Source organism: Lepisosteus platostomus, chromosome 13, assembly GCF_059453375.1.
Source record: "Lepisosteus platostomus isolate fLepPlt1 chromosome 13, fLepPlt1.hap1, whole genome shotgun sequence".
Classification (NCBI taxonomy): Eukaryota; Metazoa; Chordata; class Actinopteri; order Semionotiformes; family Lepisosteidae; genus Lepisosteus; species Lepisosteus platostomus.
Genome location: NC_142623.1, coordinates 39,612,659 through 39,636,712, shown reverse-complemented (window position 1 = coordinate 39,636,712; position 24,054 = coordinate 39,612,659). Strand labels below are relative to the sequence as shown.

General features: G+C 39.4%; 1 protein-coding gene across 2 annotated transcripts in view; it reads right to left on the bottom strand.

Moving 5' to 3' along the window:
- ctnna1 (catenin (cadherin-associated protein), alpha 1) overlaps positions 1–23,591 on the bottom strand; it is a 103,821-nt gene extending 80,230 nt beyond the window's left edge. Inside the window, exons 1-7 of one of the 2 annotated variants that reach the window (XM_088604611.1) lie at positions 23,438–23,591; positions 16,685–16,802; positions 15,720–15,915; positions 10,927–11,093; positions 9,626–9,745; positions 7,699–7,968; positions 34–237 (exon numbers count right to left, since the gene is read on the bottom strand). In XM_088604611.1, coding sequence (XP_088460737.1) covers positions 34–237; positions 7,699–7,968; positions 9,626–9,745; positions 10,927–11,093; positions 15,720–15,915; positions 16,685–16,789 — 1,062 coding nt within the window. In that variant the 5' untranslated portion in view covers positions 16,790–16,802; positions 23,438–23,591. Of the gene's footprint in view, positions 1–33; positions 238–7,698; positions 7,969–9,625; positions 9,746–10,926; positions 11,094–15,719; positions 15,916–16,684; positions 16,803–23,087; positions 23,386–23,437 lie in introns of those variants that run through there. The other variant, XM_088604609.1, reaches the window with a different exon arrangement.
- Between the last annotated feature and the right edge of the window lie 463 nt (positions 23,592–24,054).

Sequence of the window (24,054 nt, the reverse complement as noted above, 5' to 3'; positions counted from 1 at the left end):
GGGAAGAAGAGAAAAACACAGAAAAGGACCTACATTGCCCATGTACTCCGAGAGCAGATCCTGCAAGGCCTGTCGCACCGAATTACACTCTGCCACAATGCGCTCCCTTCGGTCATCACGTGTGCAGGACGAATCGGCCATTAGCGCCGCACCACTAATGATGCTCTCCAGCCTCTCTTCCAGGGAAGGCCTGAACCGCTCCTCACTGAAGTTCACAGGGTCCACAATGATTTGTTTCTAGGAGAGACAGAAGGGGAAAAAAAGAGGAAATAAATATCCAGAATACCTCGTTTTCAAACTTAAAACTTCAGACCCCTGAATGATAGGCAGCCACCCAAGAGACCTGATCATAGAAATTAAAATAATGAAAAGGCCTTACCATTTGCTTATGACATTATCTGGACACTTCGGACATGTTATATGAAAAATTAACTTACAATCATGTTAGAATAATGTATTGGTTCGGACCTGAAATCAAGCAGTCTATTTAAATGCCACAGGCTTCCTGAAAATACTAAAGTTATACTTGAAAACAAATAGGAACACAGTAACATCCTGGCACCATTCTTCCACTAGAAAGGCAATGACCAGTTGAAAAAAATGAAAATGAAGGCGTTTCCAGAATATCCCCTAAATGCTTGACCGGGTTCAGAACTGGTGATGAAAAAGGCCATGACATGGACAACATCGGTGCCATGATCAACCACCACAGGATGATAAGTCATGTTCTGCTGATGGGGACATTGTCAACTGGAACACAACCCTCCCAGCAAGAAAAAAAAAAGCTGTAACATGAGGTGAAGGCCACTCGTTGGCACTAAGTGACAATCAGGATTAACCTTGCCTTCTAAGGGAACAAGTGCACCTAAACCAAGAAGCTGGACTTGGACAGATGCACTGCAACCCACTTAAGATAACATGCTCCGTTTTCAGAGGGACATTTTTGATTAAACTGGCTGCTCATTTCCAAGGTTGAAATTTGCAGTCAGCTGATTGCTGCAAGGCTATCAAGATCCTGGACTATGGGCTACCCCGCACTCCTTTGGAATTCCACACTGACATTACCCGAGACATCATTGTTTGTGAATCATGGGCAAGGTGAGCTCCTGGTCACTGAAGCTCCAGCTAGACAATTGCTCAATGGCCCAAAAATTGCTTCTTTCAAAGCTCATGAAATCTCTCGTAGACATGATAGGCCAGGTTGTCTATAATCATGGTTGTCTAACATTTTTTATATGCGACACTAAGCATGCTTGGATATTATAAAGCCCCTGCTTTCATATACTTGGTTTGCATTATTCACCCAAGCTTTTCCATTTGTCTACTGCCTGTAGAAAATGACGTGGTAAACTTCAACAATGCACTACACATTTTGAATGAACTTATTAAAGTGAAAGTCATATGTGACTTTCAGACATGCTGATTAATTAAGGAGAGCTTTTGAACATTTTAAAAACCCTTTAAGGCTTTCAAAGGCATTACATTATTTGTAATGTTACAAATAAACCTTAAATTTATGGCCTGTATATGGATGCACCGTGGATTAAAAGTTTTTTTAAATCCATCATGCAAGTTTGTCAATTGTTTATTATGAAACATTAAGGTCTAAAGGTTGTCTCCTTTCTGTATTAGTTTTAAGAGCACGCTCAGCTACGGAGCATTACTCATTTTATGAAAACAGTTTTGCTTTGACTCTAGCGGATTTATGTCCACTTCTGAATGCATTCAGGTATCTAGTGGGGATGGTCATACTCCGAGCACACACTCCAGTTTTAAATACTATGAAATTTTGTCTTTTAGACAAGGCGTAAGTTTAAGCTTTTGTCCATTTCTTAACCACCATATTGTTCATGGAAAATTAAAGCGGCAAGATGACCTCATGAATTCCCTTAGTGATGGTGCATTAACTTAAAACTACAAGTACAGAATCTGTTGCCATGAAACCCTTTCTCTGGAACAGTATACTACCTTGAACTTTGGGTGTCAAGCTTTATTCATACACGCATTTGCTCAAGTGTTTATTTTGTTGGAGAACACAACAGGACTGTCTTGTTAATCCCTTAGTTACAGTTTGAAAAAGATGTACCGACACGGGAAGGCAAAGCCAGTCATACCACTACTTAAGCATGGTCGCCCACAAGCTTGCTAAAAAAGACCAAGAACTACCGCTTCCAAAGGCGTACCCCACGTAACTTAAAATTTGGCATATCTTGTAATCTGGAGATACGAGCAGTGTTTCCATTTCAACTCAAGTTAAGATTAACTCTTGTGACCTTCACAAAGAAAAGAAAACTTTTAACGTGACCCTTTTCACCTCAGATAATAAGCACCATATATATATATATGGTGTTTAACAGGCTTTTGGGACCCTCACGTCTCCGTCAACTTTAGGTACACACCCCCAAAGGTGTATGTTCCTATTACACTGTACCTGATTATATTTAAAAAGTACTTTAAGATTTATTAATCCTACTGATTAACCTTTGTAACGTGTGCAGTTTAATTAAATCAGTGTGTACTTTATGAATTGCTGCGTTGGCCGTGTTCTCCAAATCAAGGAACCTTAGCTAGGTTTCCCCCTTGAGATACAATGCCTGTTTGCAAGGGACTGTGAGCTACTGACCTGAAAATGGCAAGAGAAAGTCAATTTCCTTTCATTCCACTATGAATGCCTCACATTACCCTATTCTGAGGATTAATCCCAGTTTCCCAAACCACTGCACCACTAGCCTCAAACCCAAAGCAAACGATGAAACACATGAAACCTATCGAGTAATAATAATTTCACAATAAAGTGAAAAAAAAAATTCTCCTCATGTACCACAATATATAGCAGAGTTTCTAATCATTTAATCTAATCACATAGAGCAATTTCATGTTCATTATCTTTTTTTAAATTAACTGTTATATAACCAACTTTGGCAGATTTTCAACTTCAAAAAGGTCTGTCTCAAGTTCACTGTACAAACAAATGATTGTAAATACTGCATAAAAGTGACAAGGCTATGACATAAAATCTCAAAAGACTGGTAAGTATAAATTAACATTTCAGACTCCTGCACTAGCAGTGCTTTGAATGACTTAAAATCTGGCACCAAACTAAAACTGCTGTATAAACTGTTTATTTTAAATTGTACATACACTGACCCACACTCAAAGTGACATGGGATTTTGTCATGCAGCTGTGAATCAAATAATAGGTTATTACAAAACTGGTACAAAAAGCAGTATGTCAAGGTGGTTCTATGGCATGGGTCTCCAACACAAGACCTGGACAGCCCTAGTCCTGCAAGTTTTAGGTAGTTCTTTAACTGCACATAATTTATAATAACCAAATTCTAAAGACTTTTACTGCTTCACGGTGATAAATTAAGCGGGTATTTTCAGTAATCCAGAGAGATTGAGACCAAAATCAAAACGCACTATCCGAATTACAGACTATTGTTCACTACATGCTATTGCAACAATGGTTAAGTGACCCTTCCAGTGGAACGATTCTGAAGAGTGCAAAAAACAAAAGACCAATAGGGCATTCTGTGAAGAATTACCACTTAGAAATCAGTAAAATAAATTTAAAATGCTGCTTAAAATGCAGACAAACCTCCGGATGTTTCTCAACATGGCAGACTCCAGCAACACTGGACTATCAACCACAAGCTGAACACTACAGGTCTTCAAATCCTGCATTAACAGGTCCTTTCTACCTAGTAGTGATCCTTTCTACCTCATGTCAATTTAGAAACACCTGAAACTAAATCCAAGGTGGTAGCCTACAAAGCAAATTGTCATAAAGCCTACATTCAGACAATAATGCCATCATGATAAATTTAAAATATAAGACGTATTAAGGCCTGATTAGACTTGGCGTAATTCCCCAATTTGCAAAAAATACAAATATTAACTAAGTTTGGAGTGAAGTTTTAAGTTTGGAACAGGAAACATTTAGGCTAAAGCTCAAGTGAGTCAGTTCCTCGACTAGCGCTCGCTACCCCCACAGCGTAAACAACCTGGGAGAGCCATCTTTTTTTCCTGTAGGAGGAAAAAAAAAACTAACAAAACTCCCAACAAGTGTTTCTCCATTGACTCTCGACAGCAAAGCACTGGACCTCCCAGAGGGAGAGTCAGAATGACTCTTCAAAAGGGTAACCAAGCCAGCCCCACAAAGGCCACACCAAGACCACCTCCCTCATGAAAGGTTAGCTAACATCCTGTGACTCTAGATCGGTCTAGGGCTGCTGCTGCTGCTGCTGCTGCAGCAAAGGACTGTGAAAAGAATTAAGAAAGTATATGCAAATATAGGCAGGTTCTCCTTTCTCTACATGTTCTGCTCTAAAAACTAATATTGCCCGATTCTTACTTGACATCACTAATTTGTGCAGTACAAAATCAAAATAACACTTAAAAATTATTCCACATGATATCCGGAATACTATTCCCAAAACAATTTCCAGTCTGAAAACAGTAGCAAGACACTATTCCAGTCTGCGAGATAGCAATTTTTCTTTTTGAAGGAAAGCTTTAACTTCTCATAACAGGTTAGCAGAAGACTGCAGTATGTACCTGGGAGAACTGCTTTGAGCAAGAAAGATATTTTCTGAACAATTTCAAAAAGCTCTAATGCTACCTTATCCTTGAAAAACATTCCACAATTCCGTTGTTAAAATTCTAGCTTATTAGCCTTATCTTCCTGCCTGACCTCCTTTGCTTACGCATCATGTTTCCATGGAAACAGGCTGATGACTCAGTCGCTTCTGCTTCAAGTTAGGCTCTGAAAAACAGGTGTCTGTGTCCTAATGTATCTACATGCGCACTAAAAACAACGCACAGAACCTTACAATTCACCATGCTACCTAAATACTAAGTCATATACTTGTTCTGTAAACCTCACTTGACATAACTCCTTAAATCTTACAGCAATCCTTAAGATCCTACAACATTCATTGCCAAGATTTATAGAAGCAATGCATCCCAAGTTTTGGACATATGCAGAAAATGTTTCGGGTCCATGTTGCAGAGTCTTAAAAGCAGAAGATAGTGAATAAATCTCTTGAAGATTAAGTTTAAACAGATGAAGGGAATGCAAAGCTGACCTATCACATTTATAGCCCTTCTAAAGGTAACAACTTAGTTGATGTTTGAGAAGTAACTCCTCACTTTCTTTAGCCCCTTTGTCAGAAAATCTCACTGCCATCTAACACCATGTGATTTTATAATGCTGCAAGAGGCAAAGAAAAATGACTTCAGACTTAAAATAGGAAATGTAGAGCTTTCCGAAGTTTATTGAAGTTTTAATCTTAAAACTTCCTTTTTTTGTAAAGATATGCAATATCTATTTAAGAGTTTTAAAGTCAGTTGGTTATGATATAAGTTTAAAAGATTTAGATATAATTTTAAGAATAATGATTCTAATAAGTCACAACCATAGCCTTAAGTATACTTCCACTTTCCCTCTCACTCTAAACCCGTCCCCAAATGTCAACCCTTAAGCCCCTTTTAGAATTGAAGATCAGAAATGCACAGGTCAGCCTTACAATTAAAAATGCTTCAAGAGCTACCCCTAGAGACAGGCAGAAGAACTACAGACTCCATGAAGACCGTATAGTTCTTTTTAAACTTAATGTCATGCTGACCTACAGTATGCACCTTGAATATATCTGCCTCACAAAGGAAATAGAGCAATGAGATACTTAACTATTTTCTTATGGGGATTATGAGCAAACACTCAGTTAAGATGAATGTTAATGGTGACTGGTTTTTCAGTGCAAAACCTGGCCTACTATAACCAGTTAATCAGAAAGGCCTTGTTCCATTACACTAAAGAAAGCAAATTCAACAGCGACTGCACTCAGGTTTACTAGTCGCTGAACTCAAAAGGGACAATCTAGTATCCCAGAGCAAATGAACAAGACAACCTTTTCAGTGTGCTGCAAACTCCATGGATGAAGACCGGCAAAATTGGGGGGGGGAAAATGTCGAGTACATACTTCATTGAGACAATTCCTTTTTGATACAAGAGATACTAAGTTAGCTGGAACAGAAAAGGTTTTTTAAAATCAAGACATCGTTAATTTTTAGGAGCCCAAATTCTAAAAACCTTTCAGACCACTTTCCATACAAAATAACTTGATGAACCCAAATGTAGTTCAGACTTTATATTACAGGCTTTCAAAAGAATAGATATTACATAAATATACAAACATAAGGGTAGCAGCAATACTCTATTGCCCTAACCACAAACCTTCTAAACATAGCTCCTAGCGGTTTTGGATAGGAAATCTGAGTAGGCATATTCAGAATCGCAGTGACTATTCCTTTGGAACTCTTATGAAACAAAACAGCCTGAAGACCGTAAACTGTCCAAAAATATTGTCACAATGAATAACCAGACCTGCATAAAAGTTTCAGGTTTTAAGAACACCTACTTTTCTTCCACTAGACACAAAGATGTGGTGCAGAAAGTAAATGATTTTCAAGAATATCAACATACATAGAAGTAGCACATGGATTAGTTTCCAAAGCATGTCACTCTGCTAGTATGTGAAATTATTAGATCCTGTCCATAAAACCAAAAATACCATATGGATTAATTTTAGTATAAGCTCTCATTAGTATAAATGGTGAAGTTCAATATTAAATGGACTGAGGAATAAATGCATCTGAATTTCATTAAAGGCAGTAAGAGAAACATTAGAGTAGGACTGACAGTGTAAGATTGTATACAAGTTCTGATTAATAAAGTATATGCATAAACATCTTTCAATCATGTCTGTTCACTAAAATGAAGAAAAATGCCATCCCCTTTCCCACACATACTTGCTCTTTATTTCATGTCTTTGACATTGTAATTGTAATGTATGCCTGACAGCGGTCAATCAAGTTCAATTGGTCCTCTTGTATCCAAGTGAAATGCTATAAGAGACATTACATTGTGAATCTATTAGGGGACCTTAATTTAAGTTAGTGTTGCCGATGTTTTCCATTTTAAGCACAGAACACATTCACCTATTTTCAAGGACAGTCAAGAACACAAGGCTGTTAGTTGCGTACTGACAAAATACTAAACATAATACTTTGCAGGATATTACAAGCACAGTTTCAGGCTTGACTGCTGGTGAAACCTGCCAAGTTTTAATTCGGTCGGTGCTCCAGTTCAAGACAGGAAGCTTGTTTTCAGAACAAAATGGCAAGTCAGCTTGTACACAGGAAGCCTTTATCGTAACATGACAATTAAGCATTGTCACAAAAATTATATGTACCCGCTTGGAGCTCAATCAAACAGATCTGATCAGAAACCATCTGTGATGCACACTGACAAGGGAAGAAAATGACAATCAGGAGGCCTTCTGTTTAAAGCAGGAATCCAATTTTGACATGCTGTCACTACAGGAATACCTACCAAGTTTAGATGAGCTCCAGAAAGCAGCCAAACAGTTTTTGAATAACACTTAGGAGGCATAGAGCACAATTCACCAAGCAGGTGATAACCCATTATGGGTCTAATATACTGTTGTAGCATGTGTAGAGCAAGTCAGAAGCAGGTTTTAACGCAAAGCAACCTGCCAAATTTAACTCCAATTGGAGCAATGGTGACTAGAAGCTAATTAGCTTGATGTTTGAGTAGTGCAAGTCCCTACAACAGACCTAGGGAACTGTATGGAAGAAAAAATAAAAAGAAATTGACTTGACAACACTACTTACGTCAAAGTTATTGAGCGCGTATGCCAGCTCGCCTCCCCCTCCGGGCTGGCTCAGGGCCGAGTCTTCAGAGGCAGTGGCCTGAGCGGCGTTGGAGATCCCCGACACCGCTTGCTGGAGCTGCTTGTAGATGAGGTCCCGGTTGGCCTTGTACGCTGCCACATCAGGGTGCTGCAGGCAGGCCTGGGAGGCGGTATACAGCATGGGGATGTTCCGCTGAAGGACCCCACGGGCTGCTGCCATCTGGTCTTTGTGGTGAACGTCTTTGAGTTCCTGTCGGTGGGGGGTTTGGGAGGAGAACGTGAGAATCCGATTCAGCCATTATATTTCATTGTTTCCAAAGAGGAAATTCTCAACCATAAACCGTTCCAAAAACCATTCCAGTTCTACAATTCCCCATGAAAGAGTAGAAGTTTCAACTGCTTAAAACACTGCTACAGCTGAACTCCACTTCTTGTTAATCAAAAAAAGGAGCACTTCCTGCACATCGTTTTACAGCAGAATTCAGCCTCACAGTTCATTATCACATTACCGGCATTAATGTCTGCAATGTTTTTTCATGTAAAACCTGCCATTTGCATTCATGTGCATTTGATAATCTTCCTGAACCACTTCAGTTTGAAATTATACTACATACACAACAAAAGCAAGATGCGTCCTCCAATTGTCTGCCCTATGTTCATCTGCACTATATCAACAGAAGAGGGCTGTGAGTTGACACTGTAAACTATATAAAATCAAGAAGTGCTTGATTAGGACTTTTGAGGTGAAAACGCACCATTGTTAGAATGTTAATTGTGACAGCTTTCATGGAAGGAATATGGCGGGTATGATAAGTCACTGTCTGAATGTCACCGATACATTTCAGAGAGAGCAGTCTTTATTATCATAATTCCGCTATTAGAATATGTCAGCATAACTTACAGCAGAACCAGACAGACATTTTAGAAAGGTTAGGCTCAGAGCACTACAGGTATCCTGACTGGTTTCAAATGCAGAAGTGAAGAACAACATTCACCAGGGTGACACATATAGTCAATTAAATTGCCTCAACACTGGAAAATGTTGAGAAATGGACATTCGTGGCACTCAAGCAGGTTTATAAAATTACTGTTAAATGTAACCAAGCAAACTGGAGTTCAGATTTCAGACTCGAAGTCTTAAAAGCACTCAAATTACTAAATATACTGGATCTCTGAAATGCAGAATTGAGCGGATCTGGACAACCAGTTGAAGACTTAAAAAAAAAACAGGCAACATCAACATTTTCAAGCTTGTATTTGCAGACAAAAAGGTCAAAGGCTGTGGGGTGTTTTTAAATGCGATTAGAAATGTGAAAAGGAATTACCAAGAAAGGCTTTCTGATGAAGAGCTGATGACCACAAAATGGATTGAGCTATTTATCTATATAATTATTCAAAATGGTATACAAAAATCAATAACTGGTATGCAGATATCTATAAAAACTTGTTCTACAGAATAAAAAAGCCTGCTCCATAAATGTAGAGCTTTTCACGATTCAAAAAACATGTACATGACCTGGTTGCTATCCCTGATTGGACATCAGTCACCACACAAGAGCTTTCACAGTCTATACTGTTAAAGTGTACCAATGAACACATCAAATCAATTAAGGTGAATTTGGAAAGCGATTGTACAGTTTAATGCATTGCCTTTGAACACTGGGATATACTTTAGTGATTGAAGGTCAAAATGTGTGTCCCAGTAGAGATCAAACAGTGAGCAGGCTTTTAAAAAAACTGGCAGTAAGTTGACAAAACTGTTCACCTCCAATACAACAGCCCTCAGTTTTATTGCTGTACACTGGAAAGGCTTTTTTAGGTTTTCAGCCTCCTCTGTCTGCACAAAAGAATTTAAATTCAAACATCAGGCTCCTGCACAGCCCCACCTTAGCACTGATGTACCGTACCTGTTGTCTTTTGGCTGCCATCATGTTCAGTTTATCGACTTCAGGTTTCAATGCCTTGTACTGTATCCCCAGCTCCTGTTCTGTGCCAGCATTGCGAACCTTCACGAGATTCTCCTCTACCTACAAAAGAAACGGAGGCACTCTTAAACATGTATCTCCAAAAATGGTCTGGCTTGGTCCTATGAAGGTATTATTTAAATATTTTAAGGCATGTAAGGATAGGGAAAATGTAATGTATCAGAGAATGACACCCTTTTGGATATGAAACTTCACACTTAAACACTGTATAATGTAAGGAAGACCAGAGTTACATTTATTGCAACTTATAAAAACAGAAGTTACAATGAATTCAACTTAGCTTTCACAAATATACAGCAAAATTAATCAATTTTTAAAGAGCAAACAAAAGCCCAAAGTCACACATTAATCATGTGGTCATCTACATTGTCACAATGCCATTAAAAAAAAATAATGACTTAAATGTTAGCAACATAAATCAAGTTGTTTTGTTTCTACTATAGAAATGATAAATACTCAGTGCTTGAGGGTAGCTAAATTGAAAGCGAGATAATTTGTGACCAAACCCTTATAAAATCTCATACTCAGATTAAAGCTACCAGGCGGGGGGAATGGCAAAATAAACAGGTATAAAAAAAAAATCACAAATCTGCAGCTTTTCAAATCCATTAGCCAGGTGTCACCTCTGCAGTTTCCAGTGTGTCACTAAAGATTAATCAAAATGATACCAAATCCCAGGACTAACCTGGAGTTTAGGATAGGAAATAACTACAATATATGTGGTCGAGGTTTACCTTTCAGGCACCTTGGTGACTAAAGAAATTGAACATTTTTTAAAAGCTGTATTTAATGAAAATGTCATCAAGTCCAATAAAAACTAACTCAGGGTATTTTGGATATAATGAAAAAACAGGACCAGTGCACAGTAATTACAACCAAAGTTAAATTAAATTGTGGTTAAAAATGCTAAAAAGCACCTCACACTCCGAGGTAATTCATGTTTTCCTCAACTGGCATCTAGTGAAAATGCAATGACTGCTAACCACAGTTGCAAGGGGAGGTATTCTGCTGTGAAATGCTAAAAACACAGAACGCTACACGTCGATAATACCAATAATATCAACGCCTCTGCCTTGCATTTGGATTTTACGGTTGAGTCCCACAGGAAGTACAATTTAATCAAATCCAGCCACCCACAGAGTTTGACACCCCTGGAGTAGACTAAAAAAAGGGGGAAATAAACGGAGCAGCCAACAAATTGACTTCCAGGCCCCTTCTCTCACCAGTTTCAGCTGCACCAGCAGCTTGTAGACGTCCGCCATGTCAGCCAGGACCAGAAGGTGAGTAACAGCAGACAGAAGGGCACGTGCTGCTCGCACCATGTTCCCCCTCTTCACGGATGAGCAGGGGTCATCTGCAAACTCCCCAGAGGCGGTCTTCATCGAATCTCCTGCAGGATCGAAATAAACGCCTTTAAATACAACGCCGCCTTCAATCTAAGTGTCTTGCAGCAGACGGACCTCGTATGTAGCGTAGCACACAACACAAATCTGAACAGCATGTTTTTCTACACAAGCTGCTCAATCTTAAGGCAGTTAAGAGTTACTGATGATGACTGCTTGAGATCCTGAGAACTGATGAAAATCCACACTTCCAACAGCTATGACTCTCCAAAAATTAACTTCACCAACCTTTCATTATTAACAGATTTGACTTTCAAACTTCATTTTAATACCCCCAATTCAACAGACACCAACCGGCAGCTGAGCATCAGGTAAGGATTAACTACACAAACCCATGTCTGCCTGTAGCAGGCACTTAAGACTATGAGGTAATTGCAATGGAATGTCCATTGTAACAAAGGGAACAGGAATAGACAGCAATTAGAGCTGTGCCAAAAAAGGACAATTTCACTGAAGAGCTTCCTGTTGTTGCCAAGAAACAGGTCAGCCTCAAATTTTCAGTCATCATATAATGCTCTGATGTTGCTTTCATGGCCTATAATCCACATACAAAAAGGTTATATTTCAAAGGGTTACAGCATTACAAAATAGTGCACTATTCTTTATGATGGGATCCACTATTTTATCTGCATTTTCTAGGAGTGAAGCCTCCTTTTAAATGGGTAAGATACAGCAATATTTACAAACAAGCTACCAAACAATCCTCAGATTTAAAGTAAAAAACATGGCAAAACTGATCATACGATCTTCAACTTACCGCAGATTTCATAAAAGCAAAGTATTAAAATCAAGCACTGCACAAACTTCACTGCCTATTTTAATAAGCGTACTCACTGAGGAGTTTTGGGGAAAAAAATAATCTCAAATTAGAACATATATAATGAGCTCATTTCTGTGTGTAATGATGTGCTCAAGCCTGAAAAATGTTTTAATTATGAACTATGCATAATCCTTAAAAATGGCTTTTGTGTATAAGAAACAATGTAACAAGTGCCGAGCTCCTTGCCCACTATCAAATGAACTTGCTGCAGATCGATATACAGTACCATTCCATTCCTTTCCTGCTATTTATAGAACAGTGGGTCCTGCCCAATTGTCTTATTCAGAAGGAAGGGGGTTACAGCAGGGCAGAACATTGCTATGGTAATGTAGTCTCTCCTAGTATGCAAGCAGGATGTGAGAATACCTCCTCCCACTGTTTTAAGACCTCAAGAATTAACCACTGCTTTTTTGAGATTCAAAAGCATGGCACCAGTATTTGGTGTAACTAATTACAAATTATGCCACGTGAAGTTATTAAACATGAAAACAATCACTGGTATACCTACACTAATCTATGCAAGACACTAAGTCAAATCTGAAAAGAAAATGGTGGAATTCATTTGGCATTTTTTTTGGCTTTATAGCACAGAAACGTTATTACCCTTTCAATAAGAGATTAAATATTTGGTTAAATAGGAAACAAATGTGGACCAGTTGACTTATTACACCCAGCAACTGCAGTGCTTCTTAGCTGTTCAGTAAAATTCGTCGGCTCACAAATTGATAACTCAAAGCATCAGGTACATCAAACAATCAGACAGTTACAAGAGGTAGTTTTTTTAACCCTGGAATAAAAGACTCTCCATTAATAAAGAGAGCTCACACTGGAGCAGATCTTGGGGAAAGATACAGATTTTCCTAAACTTGCTACCGTAAGAATGTCATTCCCTTCAGAGAACCCAATCAATAAAGCTATTTTCACAGTGCAGATAGTGATCGCTGTGTGTGTAATAAACTCTCATCCATCAACTCAAAAGCATCCCTTGGCTTTAAAACCCCAACAACAGGTGCAATCTCATAAAATATGTCTGTGATTTTTCACTTGCATAGGTCCATCTTAATTGCATACCAATATAAGATGCATCAATAAATTTATCAAATATTTTATGAGGATGTTTTCTAAAAAGGCTTTTCAGGGCACTCCCAACCCGGAACAAGGAGGGCCAGGGGTTACTGATTCTTTCTAGCAGCTGAACATTAGAGAGTCTGCACTTCATTGATTAAGTGCCACTACACCATACAATTGAGTAAATAAAACCACATTTGTTAGCACGATCATTATAGCAAATAACATTAAGGATATCATAATTATATCATGCAAAGTGAAGTGAAAAGCACTGTTTTTTAGACAAACCTGTTGGGCATTATTCAATTAGGATAACAGATTCTGGATAAAATCCAGAATACATTTAATTTGACTGTCTAAAATTCTGAGGTTTTGCAATGCTAAAATGTGGGTAGCTAAATTTGAAAACAAACCTGCACATATAAATAGTGCAACTGTAAAAATACATTTTAAAAAGAAGCCATGCCCAACATCTTGAACCTAACCTAATCCAAATGGACAAAAAATGCATTTTATATTTTCATTAATGGAAAATCATGCTACACCACACTAATTAAGACTAAGTTCAGTCTGCTTCCACATAACAGCTGGTGCACTACAGCTGGGTGGGGAAAATGCTTTTCAGTCTGGAAAGGATTTAGTTCCACTCAACAGCTGCATTATCAGTCTGACCACGCACGGCTGCCCGGCCACTGCATAGCTGACAGGCCCCGGCACCAGCTAGCAGTCATCACATTCCACACCAGTGAAAGCATGCCAAAACCAATCTGACATTCCAGGGCAGTGAACTATCTACTACCAGTTCCAGTCACAAATGTTTTCCACCCCCCATTTAAAGAACCCCCCCAAAAAAAGTGCCTGGACATAGCGTATTTATGAAGTTAGCTGTCCTATTTAAAACGCTTGATGAGAATTGTGCAATGCAGAACAATTAAGATTGGTAAACAAAAACGGGACTCCTCACAGGAAAGAGTCCACACTCAACAGCCTCATATCAGCATCCTGTCTCGCCATGTATATAGGCTATTATAACCATAAAGATCTGTGTGGTGTCTACAAGTGTGCATAGTTATTTCCTGCAGGAATGTTTCCCCAAGATCTGATTTGTCTGTGTACTAAAATTCACAGCTCTTCACTAGTCTTCATTATACAGCAGCTGTAATGTGCAACATCCTATTTGATGTACTTGTATACATACAGCACATGACACCAAAAGGAAATGAGAATGAAGGAAGATTATGGGATCTGTTCATCTAGATCAGGGGTGGGGAACATCCGGCCCGCGGGCCGTATCATTTGGTCTGGCCCTGCCAAGGCAACCACAGGCGTAGAGCCTGGCGATAATTAGATAACGATAATTATCGAGACAATTTTCCTCTATATAATTTTAACAAAAGTTCGATAAATGTTCATGCTTTACGCTTTACTAAATACTGCGCGAGTGCGCGTGCGTGTTGCAGACCGGGCAGCTAACAGATTTGTTTAATGTTTCCGCTGTTTGGCAAGTGTTATGTTCTTAAAATAAAGAGTTGTTTAATTCACCAAGCACTTTACGCAAAAGAACACCTTATTACGCCTTATCCGTGTAAGCCATAAGCAACACTGTACATCTGCCTGCTACAGCAGGTACACAAGGACATACTCTAATCGTTTTTATACAGTTGCTTTTCTATGAAATTCAGAAGGACAAAAGTTCACTAGTTTATAATATGGGTTCCATTTTTTTGGCAATCATGTCTCATGGAAATAACCTGACACTGCACCAGAGATGCTGAGAGTAGCTGTAGGCTGCTCAGTAACAAGCATGACAATCCTCTTTTGGCCCAGAAGCGCACACAAATACCTAGATTACCATCCAATAGACAACTTATCGTGCATGCAATGCAAATCCTCTTTACCACAAAGGCAAGGAGTAAATTGCTGAAAAAGCCCTCCCTGCACTGAACATTTAACTTAAGGGCTCCTGACTTGCTGATGACAAAATAAGACACGCATTTTATTAAATTTGAACACTTCATTCACAATGCAATAGTATAAACACTTATGAAAGGTATAGTTGCGAGCAAATTGTTCAGCAGAATCAAGGCCTGTCTTCTGTATCCTTCAGTTTTCCTACAAGTGAAAAATACAAACTAGCATTTACAGCTTTATAATATCATGTCTCCCACAAACAGAAAAAAATCAATTGATCATTTTATAAACTATAAGGACACCGGATTTCTTTATGGATATGGATTTCCTTAGGGGTGAAGAAATACAGATCAATCTAAATACTGAAATTCTTACTCGGCATAAGGGCACAGAAGTCACAGACCTTTGTGAGGTCCTTTTACATTAAAGCAGTAAGCTTCTGGTAATTAGAAACTGTGCTTGGAGATCACGAAAGTGCAGTTGAAGTCTGTATATGTCCTGCAAGCGTTGCAAGTCAAAAAAGAACATAAGAAATTAAAAAAAAAAACTTCTCATAGGTCAAGGAACATTTATTTTTTGCTGGCCAGACATTACCCCACCTATCTCAGAAAGCAATCACCCATGTAAAGAAGGCACCCAATTCAGAGAGCAGTGACTTCACGTAGCAATGAGAAACACTTTTGGATTACATTATTCTCACTGGCAAATTCGGCTGTCTGCTTGGCTGGTGCAGCTGGACCTCCCAGCCTGATTACAGGACAGGGATCCAAGCGCCCGGTGAACCGCGTCAAGTATTCGCACCCTTGTTTCTTACCCTGCTTGCGCACGTCCTCTACCGCAGCCGTGAGCTCCTCCTTTAAAAACTGACTCTCCTTGGCGATCTTGTCCCCCTTCTCCAGGAAGTTCTGCGTGGCCGTCTCCACTGAGGCAGCCAGAACATGGGCCTTCTTGGAACGCCCTTTCTTCTTGTTCGACGGGCCTTTGTTGCTGGAGTTCACCAGAGTGGTGACCTGAAAGAAGAACATTCACTCTTCCTCAAAATCAGAATTCAGGGACAAGTTTTATACGCCTTATTCCTTATTCCTACAAAGTACTAGAGAGAGAACAAACTGATACTTGGGGGCAAACTCACACAAGCTCCTCTGTAAAGACTAGAAAGTGAAAGACTGGGTGCAATTAGAGCTCCACGTAAGCCATGATATCACAGGAACTGCAGATCGTGAAAAAGTAGCACTCAGGCAAAATTTCCAGCAGTGTCCTAAGACTGCATCTCTAAACAGAAAGAAAACTGCTGCAAACAGGACTTGACAGTCTTTAACATTTTCCTCATGCACCACATTACCAGTTGCTGAAATCTACAACATTTCCTCTGTTTTTTGGGGACTTCGTTCCAAAAACAAACTATTTACAAAGCTGTGGAATTTATCTAGTACTCTTGAGAATGAGAAACCTCTCCCAACCCCAGTTTTCAGGAGAAAAACGGTTCAGAGATTATCAATTCAGAGACAGTATACCATTTCTTACTGTGTTTCTATGAAAGAATATATATCTTGAATAGTAATATTATATGAATTAAAGGACAGTAGTCATGGCAACATCCCCAAATGCATACCACTAAACTGTCATTTTCGGTTTTAATAAAGCCAAGTTCATGGAATTAGTTCAACCACAATTACGCAGTAAGAAGCAAAATTAAAACTGGTTGATAGATGAATAATTAAAATGCAACATGAACTGGAATTATACAGTCCATATTTGAGCCTTAAGTAAAATTCTTACTTGGGTGACCAAGGGCTCCAGCAGCCTCTCCACAGCCAAAGTCCTGATCTCCAGGCTCTTTGGGTCCCATTTGAAGTTAATGTTCGCTGTGTTAATGCTCGTCATGTTAATCCAGTATCTGAAAAGGAAGCAGGCAAGTTGGTTATTCATCTACTGGATGGTATCTCTTACTAAAAATGAAAAAACCTTCAGTTTAAGGTTAATAAAGCATTAACAATATAACAATGTTGGAAAAGCAGCAGTGGTCAGACCATAAAAAACACCTGGATGAAAGTTTTCCAGCATAAAAGCAACAAAAACAATGAATGGTTCTCTCATCTGTAACTTCAAAAGTTACCATCTAAAATAAAAATAGAATCCAAACTATTGCATTGTGCTGCCATAAAAGCAGTTCACCTTCTGTGTGCCACTTCTTGAATTACCATTTAGACTTAAACCACTTTAAAGCATTAAGCAAGATATGCCTAAGGCTGCTCAGCCCCATCTTCCCAGCTGGGGATTCGAAGAAATAATGTATAAAAGCTCAATAAAAATTAACACTTCTTTTTTGCACTTTAAACAAAATAAGAAGACTCGAAGCCGATGCTGAAGTTTGCGAGAAATCCTGCAGCGTGAAATACTGCAGAAATCCTCTGGCAGACTTGGATAGTTTTCCATATTATAAAGACCAATTTAAGCTGATCAGAAGATATGCTTCCAGCAGCAAGTCATGACACTTTCCTACACAATTAAAATTGATTAGCTTATCTGAAAAGCAATCTACAAACCGGGGGAGAAACCTGCAACAGCAACTTCAGAAACGAATTTCACCAATATTCAGATGTGGAGCAAACTTACCTAATCTACATTTCTCTCACACCTAATTAAACTTTTGATGAGTGGGGAATCTCACATGTAAACTGCAGAACCTAAGTGCATGATTTCTTAACTGCACTTCTGGACTGCTCCTAACAGGTCATGCTGGCCAACAAGACTAAACCCACATTACATCTGAAAACTTCAGCTTTTACAGAGGTATGAGAAGAAAGTCAGAGGGAGTAAAGCACTTTCCACTGACCCACAACTGTCAGAAATAGTGGGGGTGCAAAACTCAATATATCCTTTAGCTAGACAAAGGATGTTTGCAACAGCTATTTTCATAGACATGGGAGGATTAAGACAGGCATTGCATCCAGAAAACAAATTACTTTTAGCGTGAAGAAATTTGTCTTTTTTGCCGAGGAATCACAAGTGGCTCTGCTTGGAAGTACACAACTGTTTTCAAACAGTTAAGAACCACTACTGTGGTAAGAGACTTCCAACAAAATGAGGACCACCAGCTGTCTTCTATTAGGACTAATCAGTCACAGATCTGCCTGTAGCTATACAGAACTGGATGAAGGGGAAAAAGTCCATAATTTAAAAACAGGTTTATGCAGCCTGTACTGTGGCAGAAACCGTTTGCAATGATAGTGAAAAATGTAACTTTCTTCCAGACAAATCTGAAAAAACAACGTCTAAATGTACATTTCCAAAAAAAAATTAAGAAATTAAAAATTAATTTAAAAGAATTATCCTGTGATCTTACGTAAGGAGCCCATTCTTGGTAACTACCCTGGGTCCATCTGACTTGGCTACAATATATCATTTAAATACCAGCAGAGGTTTTGTACACATGAAGCAGTTTAATAATAACTCAATACTCAATTCTCTTTTAGATAAACAGACTCAACCTAAACCTAGGGTGTGGTAAGGAGAAGCAAAAGCCTTACATTTCATAGTATCAAGACTAAACCGTTTTAATTAAAACCCACACAACACAAGTTCTTCCCATGAATTTAAAGCATGTTTTTAATCCAGTTTTACAAATAAACCATTAGCTGTACCAAAGCTTCCAGTAATGTTGGGCCTAATGTCTGGTACAAGTTTCATTTACTGAGCACTTCAAATCTTACAGACTTATGGAAAACAAATTACAGACTAAAATTTTGGGAACAACGTACAATAGAATACAGATCATGGACAAAAAGATTGGTGTGGTTCTTTAATTAATTAAGCAAATAACCTCTCAGCATGTTTAAGGTCACTCTTGTATAATATTGAACAGGACGGGGTGCCTATAATTATGGCTAGTAGCATGGCTGCAAGTGAACACACTCGGTCATTTTGAAAAGGGGGCAATTGTTGGGACTTGTTTAGCTGGAGCTTCGGTGACCAAGCCAGCTCAAATCTGCAATTTCATAAAGTGAGGTCAGCATGGAATTTCCAGAAAAGAAAGAAAAGGGCAACAGTTAGCAGAAGCATATACTCCAGGATCATCATATCCAAAACAGAAGTGCAAAACACAAATGATCAACTGCAAACTTTAAACTGGCTGCTTGCGTGCCAGGCTGATCAAAAATGCTCACTGTAAACTGCACAGAGTGGGATACTTTAGTCAGGTTGCAGCTCAAATATTACTAACCACTCTTGGAAATGCATGTTTTCGATTCCAGTGGTGCAGGGAGCGCTGGCAATGGACCACTGATCGGTGAATAAATGCGATGTGCTCAGGTGAATCATCCTTCACTGTGTTCAGGACAGACAAACCTACAGGCCTGAGTGCCCGTTTACAACACTGAAAGGTTCAGGTAGTTCCATAAAGCTGTGGGCATTTTCCTGGCATGGTTTTGGTCATTCCTTAGAGGGCAAAGTCCGTGATAAACTGCAATTATCATTCAGAAACGAGCAAACATTTTAATCCCATGATGCAGCGTCTCTTTTATGCTGGGAAGGGCGTCTTTCACGGTGGCAAGTCCCCCCCCATCCACAGAGCACAAATCCATATCCATGTCATGACATTCTCAGTCACCACATCGTAACCTCATCAAGAATTTGGAACGTCGCCCTAGACAGCATTTTCCACCCGCAGAAGGAGCCGACCGACTTTCTCAGATGCTGGCAGAATCTGTGCCACAGGGTACACTGGTTTTTACTGTTCCAACACCTTAAATGACTTTACATTCAGTGTTAAACTTGTTGTAGAGTAATATCAGATGTCACCGGCAAAAATCAGAAACACAGAATAACCATAGCTTCCCTTGGACATCTGAGACAAAACTCTGAAAAGCATATTATTTATAACTACCTACAAAAACAAATCAACTACCTACTGAAGCAGACCGAAGAAGGAAGAGCAAGAGCAGTTCAATATCGTACTTGATCAATAAAACAATACAAACTTTCTTTAAAAAAGCTTCACAAGGTCAAAGTACCTATTTTTCCCAGCAATTCAGGTTTCCGGAAAAACTCAATTTCCTTAACACAGTTCCACAATTCATAAATTTGGGGACCGTATAAAAAAAAAAACAGGAAAGGCTTGTCCTTAAAAAAAAAATCAATTTAACGAGTTTACTTCCCAAATAGCCTAAATATTTCACATGCCTAAAAGAGAATGACAGTTATTAGGTACAGCAGAATAATCTTCATGCTCATTTTCGATTTGCTGTTGATGTGACAACCGCATCCTTCATTGATTAACCGTCATGCATTGGATATCAAGGACAACCAGCCCCCCAGGGGGTGGCAGCTGTTAGGAAGCCAAGCTGATTGACAGGGGTGGTGCAATGTGCAGGACATATGCTCAGGAGAAGCACTCTGCCCAACAGCAGCAGGTCCAATAAAAAAAAAAAACAGATTCCACACTCACTTTACCAGCACCAACTAATAAACAGTTACCAATTACCATATCATCTGCTGTGCAAATATGTTACATGTCTGTGTATAACATAAGCCTCAGGAGCTCTGATGGGCATACATTTTGGATAACTGTAGGGGACAGAAAATATATTTAGACATGGAAAAGTTAAATTAGTAAGACCACTTACAGACTTTAAAACTTTTTTACTATGCTGGACAGTGAATATACAGAAACTTTTTTTTTTTAGTTAGTTGAAGGGGAAAAAGCTAAAATACCCGACAAAAAAATGCCACCCCGATTTATTACTTAGAATAAATTCAGAAACTGAACATTCCCACCTCTTAATTTCTAAACGGATTACAAGTTAAAAATGGAACTTCATTTATTCAGTTTTTGAACACACCCAGGGAGCAAATTAACCCGCTACACAAAAGTCAAGCAAAGATATTCCTGCTACAGAGCTTCCACATCTTAAATACAGGTAGGCTACACAGTGCAGTGAAACAGGTCAATTTAGGAGCAGTGTAAAAAACCAAGGCTTGCCTTAAATCACAAATTGGACCCTCCCACCCCCTATCAATTTCATACCTACTAATCGGTTGTGGACAGTTATGGGCAAACCAGACCCTTCTTACAAAATACCACATCGGGTCAGAGCCATCTGAAATTCATTTTAGGTAGCTAGGTTTGGGTCAAGTTTGAATATTGGCCCAGGTATTTCCATAAGTTTCTGTTGTCTTAAAAATGGTTTATTATTGTAACGGGATGAACCAGGACACACTTTTTTGCAACATTTGTAACAGCCTCCAACCTTCCCCAGACATTTGATTTGAAGACTTAAGTCTGCAAACTCTATTGTGGAGAAGTACTCCAATTTATCAGAAATTTCCTTTGAACTTGACAAAAGCTTAGTCAGGTGTACGTTTTTAGCCATGTCTTACAATAGTCTTTATTATTTTATAAATGTTTTTCAAGTTATTGTTCAGAATTTAATTTAGAAACAAGCGAGAGGGCAGCAACTTTAATATAAATAACTTTCTAAGAATTGATGAGCATTCACAATAGCCACGTTTTATCCAGATAAATCCCACGCTTTCAAAACCCGATTAGCAGTGACTAGTGTTAATAAACAGGAGCTATGATTGCAAATTGAACTAATTAAAAGACATTTAGTCGAAAATGTAACCAAATGTTAGATGTTTCTATTGTAATAAAGCCAGACTTCACATTACACACAGGAAAAATACTAGACAGGTGGAGTCGGTATACAGTCCATCACTCCTTTATTTACTGAAAGTCTCGTAAAGATTGTTAAATACCCCAACGCCTACTTGCCTAGGAAGTATGAAAAACTTTTTTAATCTTATTTCCAATCGCTAAATATGATACAGAAGCAGCACGGAGGACTTTCAGTATTTTGTTACTTTTATTTTTAAAACCGTAACTACGTTTGCAGCCTTGCTAGATGATATGCACCGTGCTTGTTATACGTGATTACACCGGGGACACTCAAATTCACCATCAGTAGAGGGTCCAACTTAAAAACCACCCCTGACCACCGAGGCTGGCCTGATATCGCAGCACCCACAGAGCAAACACTGGGCAACGGAGGACGATACTGAAATTAAAGGACACGGTATATCGGGAAACGGGAAACCCAGCATTACTACGCGCTTGGGACAACCGGAAGTTTCTGCCTAATGAGTGCCCAGCCCAACCCTACCCCCCCACGAAAATATACGTATATTTTATTTTCTGGGAGATGTGGCGTATCTGGTTTGGTTCGTCTCAACATTTAAGAGACAATAAAAGTACAAAAAAAAAGACAACAACACAGGTGGTAGCGGCTTGGCACATTCCTGATGAAATCAGTAAAAAGGGTGGATCATTCCCAGATTACAAAGTGCGGAACACGGACCCGACCAGCATGGGAGTATCCTGGGCCATGTTAATTTAACTTTCAATCGCCCTGGGGTGCAGGATCGATACAGAACCGACATTCGTACAGTAACCAGCTCAAAACTTTTAAGAAAAATAACACATAAACTAAGGGAACATCATTACATAGTCTGATGGTAGCCCGGGCCTACTTTAAAAAGACGCACGAAAGTTCATGCGATTCACACGCTGTTCTTTAAAAAAAATGGAAATTTGTACAAATTCATTTCTTCACTTTTATTTTTAAAAAGCCGCAGGATAAAAAAAGAAACAAGTCGAAGGCAGTGCGTGTTTCAACCCTGTTGAGTAACTTTTTAAAAACTCATGCTGTGGTTAAGTCCGTGCTTAGCATGTTTTTTTTTTTGTCAAAAGTAAGAACTACCAGCATTCCCCTAAACTCAAAAAAAAAATACTAAAACTTACAGGACGTGATCTGAACACACGTAAAACGTGACTTTTAAAAACCACTAATTTAGTTTCCCTTCTGAAACTTCATTACTTTTAGGCAGGGCAGCCCCGAAATGAAATGGAGAAGCCATTCTTCCCCATAAACAATAAGTCTATCGTGCTTCTAAAATAGACTTATTATTCTCACATTTCGAATTACTGTCGGAAAAGATACAACGGTGCTTAATGGGAAAGGTTTTTAAGCACACAACGCTTAGAGGAAAGCTCGAATAAAACGGTGAACCCTCCCAAATTAAAACAGTCAAAATGGATGAACCCTGCCTATCGCGTTGTTTTCAAAACAAACGATTGTGTTGCTCTTTTCTAGCTACAACAGTTCAAAACACGATTCATGCGTACCTTGAAACACACGCCGCTTCCGATGTTGCGTTTTTTTTTCCCCACCCTGGAACGAAACCCTAACGAACAAAAAAGTTCAGATTTGAAGTTTTCGTGAAAAGTTTTTTTTTTTCACTCCGTCGTTTTATCCCTCCCGTTTGCCCGTGCTCCTCCGCTCCACCAAACTTCCCAACTCCGAGAGGAAATGGGATCAGCGCGGCTGTTACACGCCACTCCTACGCTGCTGCTGCTGCCCTGAATCACCCTCCCTAGAAGAAAATAAACTTCCGAAAAGTCAGCTAACTCGCACCTTCGCTTACGTCGTTTCTTATATTCGGGATAAAACGTAAAGGAAAAAAAACAAGCCCTACCTTCTCGAACTTTATCCAAGGGTTTTTTTTTTTTGGCCTTTTCCACGTAGGGGGCGGGGGTGCTAACTCCTTCCCGGAATGGCGAACACACAGGCAGTGACTCGGTGACCGACAGCGAGGCGCCCACACCCAGGCGGTCAGGTGTGCCGGGGGAGTGGCCGAGCTCCGCGCTTACCTGCGGACGGCCGGAGACGTCACCTGCGGGCTCCCGCGATGACGTCTTCTCTCCGTCCCAGGAGTCTGCAAGTCGCGGCTCGCTGCCTGGAGTTTGCAAGACGTGTTTTGTTTGTTTTACTGTTTTTGAACGCTGGGTGCAGTTTGTCTGCGGGAGTGAGCATGTTCTGTTTCTTTCTTTTTTTTTTACCTTCCCTTTTGTTTTTGCTTCCAAACAGCCGTGCACTCGACTGTCAGGCGTGTGTGGTTTAAATCCCGAGGCCTTCTCGGTTTTTTATTGTGATGTCGGAGGTTCACAACTCGTGATTCCCGTAGACGACAATAAACCACCGAAACTTACATAGGCTTGTTGAACACGACGCTTTTAATGCACTTAAAATTTAATCTTGTAGGAGGACTAAGCAGTTTAGGGTCAGTTTCGGCTAAACGTCTGAATTGTGTGT